Source organism: Brachyistius frenatus, unplaced genomic scaffold (assembly GCF_029030835.1).
Source record: "Brachyistius frenatus isolate BFR_SWC_R1_liver_20210118 unplaced genomic scaffold, ASM2903083v1 Contig_4, whole genome shotgun sequence".
Classification (NCBI taxonomy): Eukaryota; Metazoa; Chordata; class Actinopteri; family Embiotocidae; genus Brachyistius; species Brachyistius frenatus.
The window spans coordinates 3,466,241-3,483,597 of NW_027210603.1; the positions used below are offsets into that span (position 1 = coordinate 3,466,241).

General features: G+C 44.0%; 1 protein-coding gene across 4 annotated transcripts in view; it reads right to left on the reverse strand.

Annotated features, from left to right (window-relative positions):
• Positions 1-2: 2 nt before the first annotated feature.
• LOC138628106 (calmodulin-binding transcription activator 1-like) overlaps positions 3-17,357 on the reverse strand; it is a 51,016-nt gene continuing 33,661 nt past the window's right edge. The window contains exons 8-22 of one of the 4 annotated variants that reach the window (XM_069710962.1): positions 15,397-17,267; positions 14,077-14,203; positions 13,566-13,700; positions 9,733-9,881; positions 9,063-9,247; positions 8,902-8,980; positions 8,551-8,818; positions 7,383-7,900; positions 6,965-7,113; positions 6,619-6,865; positions 6,394-6,462; positions 5,594-5,739; positions 5,404-5,472; positions 5,227-5,257; positions 3-4,604 (exon numbers count right to left, since the gene is read on the reverse strand). In XM_069710962.1, coding sequence (XP_069567063.1) covers positions 4,572-4,604; positions 5,227-5,257; positions 5,404-5,472; positions 5,594-5,739; positions 6,394-6,462; positions 6,619-6,865; positions 6,965-7,113; positions 7,383-7,900; positions 8,551-8,818; positions 8,902-8,980; positions 9,063-9,247; positions 9,733-9,881; positions 13,566-13,700; positions 14,077-14,203; positions 15,397-17,267 — 4,076 coding nt within the window. In that variant the 3' untranslated portion in view covers positions 3-4,571. Of the gene's footprint in view, positions 4,605-5,226; positions 5,258-5,403; positions 5,476-5,593; positions 5,740-6,393; positions 6,463-6,618; positions 6,866-6,964; positions 7,114-7,382; positions 7,901-8,550; positions 8,819-8,901; positions 8,981-9,062; positions 9,248-9,732; positions 9,882-13,565; positions 13,701-14,076; positions 14,204-15,396; positions 17,268-17,357 lie in introns of all 4 variants that reach the window. The other 3 variants (XM_069710954.1, XM_069710944.1, XM_069710936.1) reach the window with 3 other exon arrangements.

Here is a 17,357-nt window from a genome sequence, read left to right on the forward strand (position 1 = left end):
GGTAAAGTGCAAATTTTCTTTTTATTCTGATTTCATTTTACAGCAGAAATTATGTAAAGCATTCAGAAGACATTTTCCACATATAAGGGCAATATTCAAAACACTTTGCATGGCCTCAGCAACAAAATATTCTTTTAAAAACATCAACAATTTAGTGATGCTTGTGCATGCATGTTTGTAAAACAAAAATGAAAAAAAAAAGTAAAAACTAAGCTACAAAAAAAGAGGAATGAGAGACTGAGATAGGCATGGAGAACACAACAGCAGGCAAGGTGGGAGTACAGCAGGAAATGAGAGAGGGAAGACGGGGTGAAAGAAGAGGAAGGCAAGGAGAGGTCTAGCCATAGATTATCTATAAGGGTCTACCATTCTAGCATGCAATGTGGTGTTTGGCCACGCCCTCTCAAAACAAGGCCTGAAAGGGTATACCATTCATTTCTAGGCAGACTTATGAAAACAGAGGCCATCTCTGCACATGTCTACCAGATGTCTATTATGGCAACATTATTTATTAGTTTTTTTTTACTTTTTCTATACTACATGATCTTTTTTTTTTTTTTTTTTTTTTTTTTTTACAGTCACCATCCTCTCCAAAAACATGAATATATTGATGGCTTTCTGCAATATGTGTTTAATTTGTGTGTGTGTGTGTGTGTGTGTGTGTGTGTGTATGCTGTGTGAATTGATAAGTGCAAGCTTTTGGATGTTGGTCTGCATGTGTGTTTGTGTGTGTGAGTGTGTGTGCCGGTCTGTGTACACAATATATAAAGGAGTTCAAAGCAGTGTTGTTTAGTTGTGCTGATGTGAGAGGAGGGGGCAGTTTAAGAAGAGGTTCAAGTGATACCTTGGCATGAATGCTCCTGACAGCACTGTCCTAACCATGGCTGTCTCTCAGTGTGATAATAATTCAGAAAACGTGGGACACAAGAGATATTCTCCAATTTGAAATCTTTCAATGTACTGTTTTAAACCGTTTTTTAAGGTGATGCGGGGTCGTTGCTTAGGAATCTTGTGCATTTACACCTCGAGCAAGTGTATAAATAGATTTTCTCATTGATTACTTCCTTTGAATTTAATTTATATTTAAGCAAAATCCTATAAAATAAGTGATTTCCTTGTAGAAAAAAATTATGCAAGATACAGATAGGTTGAAGCAAACACGTCACGTTTGCGGCTTCACAAAATAATAGCAGTTTAAAATTTGTGGATAATAAATAGTGAATGAACAACTGGAGTATCCCTAACAGACACAAATATGAACACATACATATGCATACCCAAATGTACACAGTCACCAGTGATGGTACAACTCTGTGCCAGCAGTCATTACACTCCACATACCATCTCCCTGTTCTTCAACCCTGAGTAAAATCTAAGGGAGAGATTTCATTATTCCCAAAGACATAAGCACAGAGAGAAAGAGTGTGGCCATTTTTGTGTTGTGTGTATGTGTGTGTCTGAATGCGTACATTTGTGTTTGACTGTATGCCTTTACGTGTGTGTGTGTGTGTGTGTGTGTGTGTGTGTGTGTGTGTGTGTGTGTGTGTGTGTGTGTGTGTGTGTGTGTGTGTGTGTGTGTGTCTGTGTGTGTGTCTGTGTACACATCTGTGTCAGACAGTGAGTGACAGAGAAAGACAAAGAAATAAAGTGTGTATGAAAGTTATGTTGTCGTCTGAAAAACTGCCCAGTTACGCCCTTGTTCAAATGCTGCAAAAATCCCTTTCTGGGGGAAAGACAGACAAAGCGAGTCCATGACAGAAAACACATTTTCCTCCCAGCAGCGACACTGGGACGGTGAATAGACTCGTGACAGTGCCTTTCATACACAGCAGCTGAATTCAATGCTTTTTCTTCCTCTAATACTGCAAAATGCACACAGAAGTGGGGCATACAGTGATACTGTAATTATTGGTTTGTCTCATAAAGCAACACATAGCATCAATCAGGCCATGAGCATTCATTCATACCACTGACAAATTAGAGCTTCTAAACTTTGACTCAGATCAAGTTTAACACTGTCAAGTTCATTTTCAACACACAATTTAGGAAAATAAACAGGTCGCTGGAAACCTTTTGGAGGACATACAATAGATATTTCCTGATATTAGTTTGCACTTTTCTGTTATTGAGCAGGCACTTTCTAAACAGAGCTTTCCAGAAGTCTAAAGTACACGTCGTATCATTATGGCAGTGACAATGAGGAGAAAAGAAAAATCAATCAAATGATATGTAAAAAAGTGGGGAGGAGACATTCTGTTTGAAGATGGAAAGCTTTGACTGGAGGCCAGGCTGGATCCGCTGTAGGTGTGATTAATGATCTTGATAAAAGCGAGTATGTTGCTGAAGCACAACCACACTGTAAAGAATGTAGTGCCCTCGTTACCTTTTTGGGTTATCAGTCTTTGCATTCACATTTAAACGATCATGGTCATCATCTTCATCACCATTAGTATCATTTTCACACTTGCATCATCAGCATCATCACCATCTATATGTAAGTCTGTCTTAGACGAACTTCAGAACTTGTAGGAGATCTACGGCTGAACTAGTACTACATCTCTTCTAATGTTTGTTGTCTGTGTGTTGTTGCCATTGTGTGATCTTACGGATATCTTTTGGGTGTTGAGCTTCCCATCGTAACATATTGTTAGGCAAAATAGCATTCATAATAATTGGCACTACTGGCAAAAAGGGTTTAATTTTTGCTAGCCAAGAAACAAAAGCACAAAGTGTAAATGTTTTGTCTGAAAGATCATTGTTTCAGCTAACTTTGTTTTCCCACTTATAATTCTAACATTAGATTTTTCAGTTGCATGCTTTAACAAAATGTTCTTTTCAGTAACACTTATACTGGATACTCTTAAAGTGAAGCAGTTAAAATCCTCTCATAGTCCATAGCCACTAACATGTTCTTTTTGCTGTTTCTTTGTCTTAAATCTCATGCACATTACTCCGTTTGTAATATCTACATTATTTACAAGCAATACAGCCATCCTGTGTACCCAGGTCTCTGTCTTAAGTTCTCATTATGGGAGTAAAATAATTTATAATCTTAAATACAGTCCTCTTATGAAAAAGTTTCAGGGTCCTCGTATCCCCTTACCTCGTCAGTTTATATACAGGAATATGCAATACTCCAAAATATGGATTTGATCGCCCGTATGGGCTAATATGGGGACCAGTGCCCTGTATGGGGGCAGGTATAGGACCCATGTCCTGTACAGAGCAAGCATAGAGACCTCTCAGAGTCAAGAAGAAGTCAAGGCAATGGTATGTGACTCTCTCCTCAAAACCAGTTAGGATTTAGAGGTTCACGCGAAGAACAAACTAACAGAGACATTTAACCATTGGAACATGTCATATTTTATCACACGGGGGGAAAACCAGTCTCAAGCTAAACCACTCTCTTGAGCCAATTAAATAAATAATCAGACCCTTAAATAAATAAAGTAAAAAAAAGCACCCAAAATAAGTCATTTGTCCTTACACAGTTCACATTACACAGGGCAAGGATAAGTTGATGAGGACGTAAGTGAGACACAATTACACATAGAAATACAAAAGAAACAACACTAAAGCAGTTTGGCAAGCATGCAGGAGCTCGTAGCTCAAACACATGCATTGAATTGAACAAACACGGACACACCACGTCAGGCGAGCAAAATGCTGCCTCTGAGAACGACTCCATACAAAGTCCATGTAACAAATTAAGACATCGTTATTCAGACCCCGTCCCTTTATCTAACAATGCCCCTCTTACATTCAAGTGCAGTTCCTCCCCTTTTGATTGGGTGACTGATTAATAGGTTTGTAAGCCTGTGAGTCAGAGTGGTTGGTGATTTTGTGATATACTGAAACAGCAGAATGATTTGCCACTGTAGCTCTTCACGATGATGGAGAGGAGGAATAAGCGAAAAAACCTTGCATGCAAATGCAACATAGATGTGAGTTTTTTGGTTTATGTTTTCTTATTCTTTCATGGATCTCTGTTTGGATACAAAACACAACTGGCGTTGTGTATTTTCTGCATGTCAAAGTAGCCTTTGTCTTGAGCCCAATTTTCATCCCTGGAGCCGTTGAGCACATCCGGCCGCTGCCGCGAGCAGCACGATGCGGTCGTCAGACGCTTCCTCGCTTCCTTTCGTGTGACTCGTTGACTTGCTCTTGCAAAGAAACATACCCATGAAGAGTGCAAAGAATGCCATGAGGTTAATGTGATGGCCTCCCAGTGAAACTGTGGAGGAGGATCAGTGCTGTGGGCAGAGCCTGGTCCCCGGGCTCTGCCCAGCAGTCTGTCTGTCTGAGCTGCCATGATGGACACCTATCCTGTCCTCAGTCTGTCTGGGAAGAGTTTGTTTTCCCTCTTGAGAGAAAGGGGAGAGAGGGTGAGAGAGGAGACGGGAGAAAAGGAAAGAAGAGGGCAGCAGGAGGGGTTAGGATATGGAAGAGGGAGGGGGGGTTTAAGGAAGATGGAAGAGAGGAGAAAGAAAAAAGGAGAATATGGAGGGGGGGAGGCTGTATAGATTGCTCACAAGCTGAGGGGGCTGTGTGCAGGGCCTGGCGGTGGACTCTCAGGACCCCTGGCCTTTCTCTGCTCTCTGGCCCTGAAGGAAAACCAAACACTCATATCAGTGACAGTCTCAGAGAGATTTATGTAACTGCAGATCTTTGTGTTTGTTTTTCATTTTTATATCCAAAGGCCAAACTCAGAGCAACGGGAAAAGTTATTCAACAAACCCCCTGCAATTCCCTGTCTGACACACACACACACACACACACACACACACACACACACACACACACACACACACACACACACACACACACACACACACACACACACACACACACACACACACACACACACACACACACACACACCATCCTGTTATCCTCCCCACCCTTCAAGGCACAAAATAAAAAAGACTGGCAGGCCAAGCAAGACACTTAAAGTCCCCTAATGATGACAGTCAGAACATGCCCCAAGTAAAACCATATGCAAGAGTCGCTCCTCTATCTATCTGTCAGTCATGCAAGTACTGACGTCATTCGGCAGTCCTCAGAAGTGGACAGAGAGAGAGACGAGGAGATAGGGAGGGAAGAAGAGAGAGCGAGAGGGAAGGATGACAATCCAGGACCTCCTCTCCCCCTCCCTCTGCTGACATGCAAACAGGCATCAGCCACTGGGAGAGAGGGAGAGAGAGAAGAGAGGGAGAGGAGACTCACCCGTTTCAGAGGCCTATGGTCCATCAAGGGGCTTCACAGGAACAGTAAAACAACACCAACTATTAGCACCGGTGCAGTAAGCGCATGTGTGGCAGTGGGCTCTAAGTGTGTGTGTCATGTGTATAAATGTGTGTCCTTGGATGTGCGTGCAGTGGGTATGTTACGTTCGTGACTCACCTGTGGCGGCATCGGAGCAGGAACCTCAGGATCTTGCGAGCAGCCTGGTTCTGTTTTTTAGTTAGGAGGCTGCTGTAAGCACAGACACGGGTGGAAGAAATGTTTATGACACGATTGAGCCGTGTGACTGTTTGTTTGTTTGTGTGTGTGTGTGTGGGAGGAGGGGATGAGGAAGGGGGCCGGGGGGTACCTGAGGGAGTGTCTGTAGGAGCGGTAGTATTGCTGGATGAGGACCGCTGCTCTACGACTCTGCTGGAACTTTCTCTGTTCATGGAAACTCCGGAAACGACTCTGGATCAGGATGGCGGCCAGGGTCATCCTCTTATAAAGTGCATACTGAGAGAAAGAAGACAGCAGTGAGGTAAAGCCCTCTCAGCACAGGAGACATACTTTTGTTATGCAGAATCCTGAATTTACAGGTCACATAATATTACAGGAACATAATATTATTTCCAAACTAATGCAACAGACAAAAAAAAACAAATTAAAAAAAACAAGATAAAGTTAAAAATGCACTGATAATTCTATGACTTAATAAACTGAATTGAAAACCTTGATTTGGGTTATACTTTAGGTTAAATACAAGTAACATATAAAGGCAAGGTTTGTGAATATTCAATCCTAGCTTGAAGCAGATATGTATGCCCTCCTAAAGTATGTAAATAAGAAAATGTTTCACGAAACAGTTTGTGAAACTTGTGAAAGCATATTTTGAGTGACAAGATTTAATCTCACATTAATCTACATAGCTTCACTTGTACATTAGAAGTATTAGAAAGATAAAACTATAAAAAGAAAGAACAGCAGTACAGGATATGTACATAACACAATTATTACATACTGTCCGAAAGAATCCTAATTAAAATTCAACGGTTTAATGGCATTTTAGCTCTTATTTATGAAGGAAACACATCGTGTACTGAACTAAAGGGCCTTCTGACATTATAACAAGTAATGGGTTGTTCCTCGCTGTATGTTGTGAACTCTTACCTGCTTGTATCTCTTATAGCAGCGCTGAATCACTGCTGCAATCTCTTTGCGCTGTTCCTGAATAGGACCCTGGGGTGAGCGACAGCAACAGTTCGTCTGAACATTGTATATGTAAAGTGGTTTTGCGGTCATACCGAGCTGAGCTGATCAGCACTGACACAAAATGCATGACATTGCTGCGGGCAAACATTGTTGTTTTTCTGAAGGGGTGGAGGTCATACTTGCCTTGTGTTTTCTGAGGGAGTGCAGAGCATGCCTGATGGTCTCGTACAGCTCTCTCTGCTCGGTCTCGGTCATGGCTAGACAGGAGGAGTCTGTTTTCAACCTCTCCTCTTTCATAGCTGCACGGAGTAAGGAGCTCCACTCGGAGGGGGAGGACAGGGCTTGTTTAGCCTGAGGACTTTGCTGATCCTCCGGCCCTGAGAGAGAGTTTGGTTTGGGGCAAGGATTCTGGGGCTTGGACTTTAGAAACCTGGAGACAGTAAGAGAGCAAAAAAAAAAAGAAGAATATTGAGTATATTTGATAAGTTAGGTAAAGTAATGTGGAAACTTTTAGAATTCTTTGACCCACCTTTCCACCTCCCCAAGGTAACCAGACAGTAACCGGACATCACTGCTGATCCCCACCCTCCCGGACTCTATTTCAGTTTCAATGGCCTCCTGCTTCAGCCTACCAGTTGAAGCCTCCATGATGTGATCAGCTAGCATTGTAATGTCCATCTGCAATGCATTCAAAGCAGGTATTACTTATATATTTATAACATTTGCTGTCCATTTACAATAATAATTTTTTCGTACCTTTACTAGTGACACTCATACTCACAATACTTACCGAAACAACTATTACCGTTGTTTTACTTAGATTTAGACCAGTTAAAAAAAAACAAATGTTTCTCCTAATTTACAGTATAGATTAGTCCATGCATTACCATTTATTGCCTGGTAAGAAAAGAAGATCACAATGACCCCTAACGATCTGCTCCCCATACCTGCAGGTCCTCTGTGTTATCCTGGTAGGTCAGCAGCTCTGTCTCCTCCCCCCTGTCAGACAGCACTCTTTGGCGCAGGTGAATGGCCAATCGCTCTTTTCCTAGAATCCTCCTGGCCAGGCTTCGCTGCCCCAGAGTCTGTCTCAGGCTCCACCTGGTGCCCCCTCCAGAACCCCCTATCCTGGCCTGCAGGTGGGAGAATGGGGCACTGGGGAGCTGAGGCCGGCTTGGGCTGGAGCTGGCAACAGGTGCAGTCTGACAGCTGAGGTTGGAGGGTTGAGTTTGCAGGGTCTTGGGGAGGGAAGACCGTCGATAACTTGGAGAAGAGTTGAGGAGGGAGTTGGTGCCCGGGTTTGTGTTAGCGGACTGCTGCTGGGTGTCGGGGCTGGGTTTTAGCCTCTTGGCTGGGGGGGGGCCTCCCTGTTCTCCCGGGGTTCCCTGTGGGGCTCTGTGTCCTGGGTGGTTCCAGCTCTGGTTCTGGTTGTCTGACTGGCTCTCTGCCCGGGTTCTCCTCAGCTCTGAGGAAAACAAGATAACAAGTCTCACAATGACAACATTTGTTCTTATCACACTGGATATTCTAATTTCCGAGGGTCATACGTTCCCCACTTTATCTAGAAATACCTGCTTGTGATGATTATTTTTAGTTTTCACTTTCAGATATTCACCAAAGAGGTCTGTGAGTTAACCTGCGAAACTGGTTACTGTCAGTTTTCCCAATCGAATTTTAGAAATAATAGTCCAGCACTTAGGGAACACATTGATTTTCTTTCTCACCCAGAGTTGGACAATAAGCTTGACACCACTCACACATGTGGCCAGTAGAAACTGTTTGTGACTGAAGCCAGCAGCTAGTTAGCTTGGCTCAGCAAAAGAGTGTCGGAAAGCAACAAAGTCTGCCTCCCAGCACCTTTTAAACTTCCTCTAAACCATGTGTTATAATGTTTGTTCAATCTGGACAAAAACCTGAAGTGTAAAAACAAGTTATTTTATGGTTTTACAGGGGATTATCAACAAAATGATTTATTGTCCTGGAGCAACCAGTAGAGACTCCAGGAAGTTACAACTCTCGATCAAGAAAACATCCGATTAAATAATCACGCAACATCACTTTTACACTTTTGTTTTACACAAAATCATTAAACCACAAAATGGCATGCTATTGCACCTGAGTTTGGGTTAGGGGTGGGGCTGTTGCTGATGCCGCTGGACTGTGACTCTTCTCTCCATCTGTCTATCCAAGCGTCCGCAGGCTGGCCCTGAGTTTGAGGACTCTGTTGCAGCTGCTCTAAGAGCTCAGCCAATCGAGTGTGGCCCCGGGATCGGGCGATGTTTAGTGGCAAGCGTCCCAGTGAGTCAGGAATAGCTAAAGCTCTTGGGTCCCACTGGTAGAGCACCAATGCTGCCTCGGTGTGGCCCAGAGCACATGCCCACATCTGTGGAGGTCAAAAGCAAACAAATGTCACAGACACGAGAATTGATAGAAAGATTTGTACGCATGGAAGTATTGATCACTCACCAGTGGAGTGCAGGAGAAGTGGTCCACGTTGAGAGGATCCACTTCAAGCTCGAGGTCGATACTGTCGGCGTGCTTCGTGCTGCAGCGCCATATAACCGAAGTGAAGTTACTTGCACAGTCAGTGTCAACACAATGCTGTGTTATATTTTTGTGTTACTCACCGCCAACGAATGAGAGTCTGAATGAGCCCTGCATAGCCCTGAGCTGCAGCCAGATGCAGTAAGGTCATCCCTCTTGAGTTCTTACTATGGACGAGCTGATTGGATGAAGCCCAACATGGCTGAGACATCATCTTCTCACACACCACCACCACACGGCCCTCGAAGGAACCCTGGTCAGGAGAGAGCTGTAAGATTGGAAAAGAAAAGGAAAAACCAGGAAAATCTTTTACAAGTTTATTTACTTCAGTTTTCAACACCTTCCACTTAACCAAGAAAAAGCGTGAAAATCCTTTGGAGTATAAAAGAAAATCTCGGACAATTGCCCTGCAATGACTGCTGCCATTGAGAGGCTCACTGTATAATGATAAGCAGTTTTTAATAAGACTGTATGTTTGAAAATATAAAAAGTTGATTCAATAGATTGCAGAATTTTTGTACAAGATTGCATTATGTTGTAAATGCTTTTAGATTGCCTCTCTCAATGTTAAAAAAAAATACAAAACTAAGTTATTAAACTACTATCATGCACACTTCAAATTTAATCTCAAGTTTTAAAGACCTACTTTAATTGAATACTTCCAGTTTTATGTTGTTTACTTGTGCTTTTCCCGCAATGCACTTTCACATCAAATCGCTGTGAAGGACAATTTCACCAGAATCTCTGCCTTACTTGAGACTGCTGCTCTGTTGCTCCTCCTCCCTCCACTCCTCCGCCCTTGGTTGCCATGGCTTCAGAGCTGGGGTTTTGATTGGTTATCTCAGCCATCCTCTGTTCCATCTGCTCCAGACGCTCCAAGATGGACATCCTGAACTGGGTATCTACACAAATGTAGCAACACGTAAACCTGTGCACACTGGCTAGTTGTATGCTGCCTTTAAGCAAATTAATATTATATTTCAGTAAATCCTACTTAGAGGGGCTTAAAAAGAGAGCTCATCTGAGGGGCTCAATACTGGAATAAATCAGCGCTGAAATCCAATAAATCCCCTTGCCAACAATAGGAGGTGGGCATACATAAAGTGTGTGTGTGTGTGTGTGTGTGTGTGTGTGTGTGTGTGTGTGTGTGTGTGTGTGTGTGTGTGTGTGTGTGTGTGTGTGTGTGTGTGTGTGTGTGTTTGTATGTGTATACATCCAATGTAGGTTTATCTCTGTGGCATGGCTTGATGTGATTGTGACCTTTTGTTTCTGTGCTGCTGCAGTTTTGCTGCAGTGCACATTATGTCATCCCACCTGCTGCTCTCTTGCTCAGTCTCTCTATTTTTCTCCTCTCATTTCACTCCTATTTTTCTTTCTGCTGTCTGCAGCACACAGCCTGAGCAGAGAGGGTGGAGCTATGAGAGTGACACAAAGGCTCAGGCTCCTCCCTTTCCACTCAGCCAATCAGAAGGGGAGTTTCCCTGGATTAGGCTCAGCTGACTACAAAGCAAAACACTCCACTATTGCAGCTGCTAAACACACAAGAAGCACCAGTCTTCACCTGTTATATATGAACATAATTGACATAGAAATACAGATGCACAAGCAAATACATAAATCAACAACAAAGAAAAGTAAGAAAGATTTCTGATCACACAAAAATAACAGAAAAAGAAAAAATATAATACTACAATGGTTTACATATGCTATTATGTTATTTTTGTGTATAATTAAGTGAGTTCAATAATTAATACATTAAGATATTAATTTTTTTAAATATTCATCGCAATTAGGCAATTAGAAAGGGAAGGAAAGTGTCATTTAATAACTTTTCTTAACTGACGAATTAAATCTTGATTTTCCTATATGAATCTTTATTTATCTACCTGTAATACATGCAGTCATCTAGGCTAACGTTATGGAGGATATGGAGGTCTATGGGAAAGGCCATATTGTATAATTATCATTACTGGTAATAATTGAAAGAAAATATCTATTTAAGTAACCAGTTCAATACATTATTTTTGAGTAGTATGCCTAAATATTCAGGTGGAAGAACCTGTGAATATACTGACCAACTTTGGACTGTCTTTCTGTTCTGTTAAATGTTTTTGTTTTTACCAATCACAACACAATGTGAAGTGACATCGCTAAACACTGCTAACACAATTGTATTTGAAACGCAATTTTTCTATTTAAAAAAAAAAAACATCAGCAGTTGTGACATGCTTGTCTTTGTAACTTTGCAAAGATAACAATTAACAATGGTGTTGCACTACATTTAATTTTAATCCACATTTACAATATTGAGACTTCTATTGGACTGAGGCAAAAGTGATCAAAGTCAAAGGGAGCAGATCAAAATGATTAAAGTACTTTAAAATAATTTTCAAAAATCCGCTCACAGTTGGCACCCCTCAAAATTAATAGCATCATTACAAAAGCACAGTATATTTGCATAAAATCTCGTGCACAGCTTTTTATGTTTTTTTCTTTGTTGTTGTGTTGTGTTGTTTTCTTTTCTTTTTTTTTTTGCAGATTAATAGTTCTCCATAAAAACATTTTTTGAAACTCTTGTTTTCTTTGGAATTAATTGGAAAATTATTCATCAAACAAAACACACACTTTGGGAAATGGTCAGGAAACGTTCAATAGTAAACATAAAAAACAACATGTAAAAATGTACAACTCTGAGTATCAATATCTGCAAGCTCTGGCTGATCAGCATCCACACATGTTTTTATAAAGGCTTGTTATTATCTGGGCCTCTACCTACAGGAGCCGTTAGCCTCCCTCCGTTTGTAGTTAGAGTTCAGTGGAACTGTCCACTCCTGGTGGTGCTGAAACTAAACAGGTCATCCGAAAATGCTGAACAGGCTTAAGGTCTGCAAAGACAACCAAACAGGCTCCACCGTGTCTTTCACCTCAGTCATCTAGCTGTGCAAACAGGACTTGAGGCATTTCCTTCCCTTTGTTTGAAATCGTCTGGCTGGGCAACACATGTAGCTACAACAGACAGAAACGTGGACTGCAAAAGCAGCTCAAGCTCCACTGCTATGAATCTAAACAGGCACATATATCCGTCTACAGCAACATGACACAAAACACCTAAAAGCTACAAACAACAAAGACCTGGACGTCGATAAAAGAGTGCGTTATGAGGTTACCATCAGTTTAAAATCAAATGGCTACGAACCCAAACACCGAGTCTCTCTATCTGCTGCTCTCTTTGTTCTTGTTCCCGCTTCTGCTCAACCGCGTTAGTTTGAAGTGTGCGACTCACATTGCTACTCCAACCGTGCAAAACACAACTAAGTGCAGGGAGAGAGAGAGAGAGAGAGCGAGAGAGAGAGAGAGAGAGAGAGAGAGAGACTCCACGTTGTGTCTGGAGGAGCGCAGCGCTTCAAATCCGCCCGCCAGACTTTGAGCTGCGGGAGGTTCGTTCGTCATCGGTACAACAGACTGCACACAAGCGAAACTGGAGCAATGACATGTGACAAAGTCGTGTGCTGACGCATGTTTGATTAAAGTACTTCAGTCTACCTCTATTTTGTCCCCGATTGTGAGCCTTTGATCCTACATTTGAGGCCAAACAAAGGACATGAGCGAAAATAGAGCCAGAGCGCAGATCCCATGTCTCGCTCTTGTCTGTGAAAAACAGGTTTTATATGTGGGGTCTACGAGTTTGCACAGCACACTGCCAGCGGTGCCCAACATTTTGACTATCAAATGGAACCACGACTGTGCCCCGATGTCCTTGCCCTTCATTCCAGGAAACAGCCAGCCTACTGTGACTGTAGAGCCGCATTGCCGCATTGCGCAACGCAGAGACGGGGGCGAACACAGAGTAACCCAGGACATGCCTCGCCGAGGAGACCCGTGTGTTACCAAGCTGCAACTGCATCAGGAGCTATACGTGCACACAGAGATAAACCCCACCGGAGACATTTTCAACCGATCCCCCAGAGACGCGTCAAAGAACAATAATTGCCCTCCAACATCTCACAGTACGTTTAAATTTAAATAAATCACATAACAACATCTGCAACTCAACAACAAACCGTTCTTTTCAACATGCAAACACTCACAATGGACTCCATAATAGAGGAGTGTGCCCTAAACAAATCTAACAAGGCGAAGCCTGAAGTCATTAAAGCAGTTTAGGAGCTTAGATTCCTTCTTAAATCAATCTGCATGCAGGCAGAGGGTGTCAATAGAAAAAAAAAAAAAAAAAAGAGCTGCTTGCAGGCACAGAGACACACTTGAGCCAAACAGACATAATACTGGTCAGCATCAGTGGCTCACAAAACCTCTCACAACATGACATGAGGATTAGAAAACAGAGCTGCAAACTGACAGCAGCACAAGTCAACAGGCTTTCTCAGAGTTTCAAAATAAGAGAAGCATATATTTTTGTTTAATTTTTTCAGGTTTATATTCCATATTTACACTCCATACACAGTGAAACAGTAACAGGTACAAATTGTATTTTGTTGATGGTTTATTGTTTTGACTGAGGAAATAACACATGGCAGTAAAATGAGTGAATCCTTGTTTGGACAAAACAAGCAAATAACTGCTCTCACCATCCAGGGACAGCCAGTCGTGCTGAGAAGACGGCAAGGCAGGGAGGTCACGTGCCTTGTACTCAAACACCACAGAGGAAGAGATGACCTCACCCCCCATAGCTACCTGCAGCATCACCAGTCCTGTGTCATGGGCTGGAAACAGACAGATATCAGGAATGGGATGAGAAAGAGTGACTGTGTGTGAGGACAGAGGGTGTGTGTGTGTCCTACATTAATCTTTACTTGGTAAAGGTAGACATCAGCTAATAACTTTAACAAATTCTGTTAACTATATTATATACTGTGAATGTCTAGTATTGCTTATGCACAAGACAATTTAGCTCCAGTTTTCCCCTGATCACACTTAATATAGGACTCATTGATCACTTGCAAGATGTTCTGCTGGTTCTTATCTTCTCATACAAAAAGGGACTGCACCTCCCGACAAGTTTGGAGTGGGGTTTAACTTTATAAATAAATAAAGAAAGTGTGTGTTGTGTGAGAGTCCATGCATACGCAGGTGTGTTACCTGGGCAGTAGCAGCGCAGGACCCCGGGCTGGATGAGGGCAGCGGGGACGCTGATGTGGTCGAAGAGACAGCTGTACTCGCTGCTCGACTCCAACCATGGACCTGTGATCAGCACCTTCACTCCACCCTGCGGCACGCAACAGAAGCCTCGGTCTAATATCACGCAGCATAGCTTTTGTTTTTGTCTACAGCAAACTGCAGGGGAGTGTAAGTTTAAACACGGCTAACAAAGAGAAACTAGTCTAGGCATCACTGCATGCATACTACAATGTCCTGTTGTCATAACAGGATAATACTCTTCAGATGCTTCAAGTGTGTAGAGATGTCCATATGTATGTGTGTCAGTGTGCAACCATATGTCTGCAAATGTATGTGTCTGTGTGTGTGTGCACATTTGTGTTTCTAGGAAATATCACAGTTCCATCTGTCAGTAAAACACACCTCAGAGACACGGTGGCCTAAATACTTCTTTTTTTGTTACATAATTGATAAACTGAAAGAATTAGAACCTGCTACTTTTACATAGTAAATACTTTTCTGTTAAAAACAAAGCTATGACTCTAAAAGGACCAGGAGCAGCCCCTAGAGGCTGTGCTGCTCCTTACATCCCTACATCACACTGACACTTTGTTCAGTCCAGTCTAGCTAAAAACATCATTATGCATAAAAAAGAAATTGGCCCCTGCAACTGATGGAGTCATTGAGTCAGAGTATGTAACGGTCAAAAGGTTAAATTTTCACGAATTTTCTTTTAGCAATTCATAGACCTCCTTTTAAGTTTGTTCCAAAAATCATGTCATCACCCTTTGAGCCTGTGGAGAGAAACGGTGTTGTTTTTTTCAAGAAACTTAAAACTGCAAAATGATGTAATACTGAGGATCCAGGAGGAAAGCTGCAGAAAAAAATTAGCTGAATTTAGTTAACACAAGTTCTTCGTGACAATATTGTCGACCAATCATGCAAACAGAATTTGGCACGCCATAGGCTTTTTGAAATGATGGTGGTAAGATGCAATGTTTCCACAAGTTTCATCATGATTCAATGACAGAGCTGGTGTCTGAGATATTAGAAGTGGTACATGGGTAAATTAATGAGGCCACCCACGGGAATCAGTGAAATATTGACATTTCATCAAAATCCAATTAGCAGAGTCTGACTCCTTAATGACCACACAACCGAGCTGGCGCTACAAATTGGGCTGAGTGTGATTTCAGCATTTAATATCAGTACAAGCTACCGTCAATCATGTGGTGGAAGGGCTAATTTTACTGTAGAGAACAATAATGAATAAATAATGACAATCAAGTTGGATTTACTAACCTCTGGATAAGACCACTCTGGGGAGTAGTCTGTCACACCAAACAGCCTCCCAGTCTCCTGCAGCAGTCCCAGAGCTCCTTGCTCCACCTCAGAGCCCTGCAGGTGGCCCGCTCCCGTGCCCTGCTCCTCCCCTGCTGCCCCTTCCTGAGGCAGCAGGACCCCGGTGACCGCCGCCCCCACCCCACCCCCAGACCCCTCAACCGAGATGAAATCATTGATGAGATCAGAGAACTGGCTTCCAAATGAAGCCTCAAAGCCTTCCAGACTGATAGCTGCTCCGGCCCCAGCTGTTGTCGCTGACACCCCCCCACCCTGCTGAGGCAGCGGAGAGCTGTAGAGCGCCCCCTCGATGTTTGCACCGGCAGCTATCGACTGAGGACTGGCCACCACGGAGCTGTTCGCCCCTGACAAGTTTACACCGTTACAGAGAATCTCATTTTCCTCTCCTCCTGCTCCCCCACCGCCTCCTCCGCCCTCCTCTCTTCCGCCATTGTCATCTGTGGGTTGGAGGTAGTGTTCGGTGTCAACACTCGCGTAGCTCTCGTGAGGATCCGCAGCCTTGAGTAGTAGCTCTCCTCCATTCCCAGATGGCTTGTTTAAGCCGCCAACCTCTTGATGTCCCCGGCTGCCCGACTGGTCAACGGTCGTGTCCTGTGGTGTGAGGGGAAAAGAACCCACCGCCGCTCCTTGTCCGGTCCTTGCACACAGGGCCTGCTGGTCTGGGCTGGCTTGGTGGAGATGTGTGTGCAGGTCTCCATTAGTGACCGGAGAGTCTGTTGGCACCGTGGGCAGGCTGATGTAACTCTGGGCCTCGCCAGATTCCTGGCTTGCCTCAGTGCCATTGGCCTGCAGCTGAGAGGGCTGGCTTGTCTGGGGGGAGGCCTGGAGGAAGAGGCTCGGGGAAGGGTGGTGTGGGGGCTGAGTCAGACTCGGGACACAGGCTGATGACATGACAGCACTGAAGTCCATCTGCTCCAGGGTTGTGCTGGGGCTGAGGCCGGTTCCTTCTCCCACATAGCTCCCCTGAGGGGCCAGCGGCTGCTCCAGAGGTGTAGCTTCCGTTTTGATGTTATTGATGAGGGCAGGGTTGTAGACAAAGCCGTTAGAGGAACAGTGGAGTCCTCCATCATCACCATTACACCCCTCAGTCTTCCCTCCACCCCCTCCGTATGTCTGCCCCTGTTTGGGATTATTGAGAAAGCAGTCAGGGTCAAAGGTCATGGTGGTCTCAGGAAGGCTGACTCCTCCACCAGAGTCTAAAGAGCTAGACAGAACCAACTCTCCTCCCTCCCCTAAGCCAACCCCACCAGGAAATGATGTAAACCTCTGGTTTTCAGGGGTAACGGCTAACAGAATGCCAGCTGTAGCGCTCTCATGGGTCGATGCGAGCAGGTGGGTGTGACCAGCGGAGTAAACCGAATCCCCAGTCAGCGTGGTGACCTCAGACATGAACACAGCTGTGCTCTGCGATAAGCCAGCCCCAATGGCAAGAGCGGGGCTGTCAGCCATGTCGCTGGTGATTGACAATGGGGAGCTCTGGGTGGTGTCAGGGACCTCCACCTGGTTGTTGGATGTAGAGGAGGACACCTCCATGCTGCTCTGTGGGAGTAAGGAGGGTTTGGTTATCCTGCCGTTCCGCCTCTCTCCTCCGCCTGCTCTGTTCCTGCCCCCTCCAGGGCTGGGCTCTGTCTGGCCCTCTGACACATCACTGTTCTGGACCTCGGTGCCATCTGCCTCCTCGGCTCTCTGGCCCGCTGCTACGCCGGTACCTGCTGCAGTTCCCCCTCCCGCTGCTGCACCTGACTCCTGCTTGGATGAGATGATGCGCTGCTTGACGCTGGAACATTTCTGATGCAGGCTGCTTCCAGCACCTGACAGAAGAGTCACCAAAACAAAGACATTTAAGACACTGTTCACATGTTCATACTCTTAGGTAAATCTTTTTATTGATACAACATGAC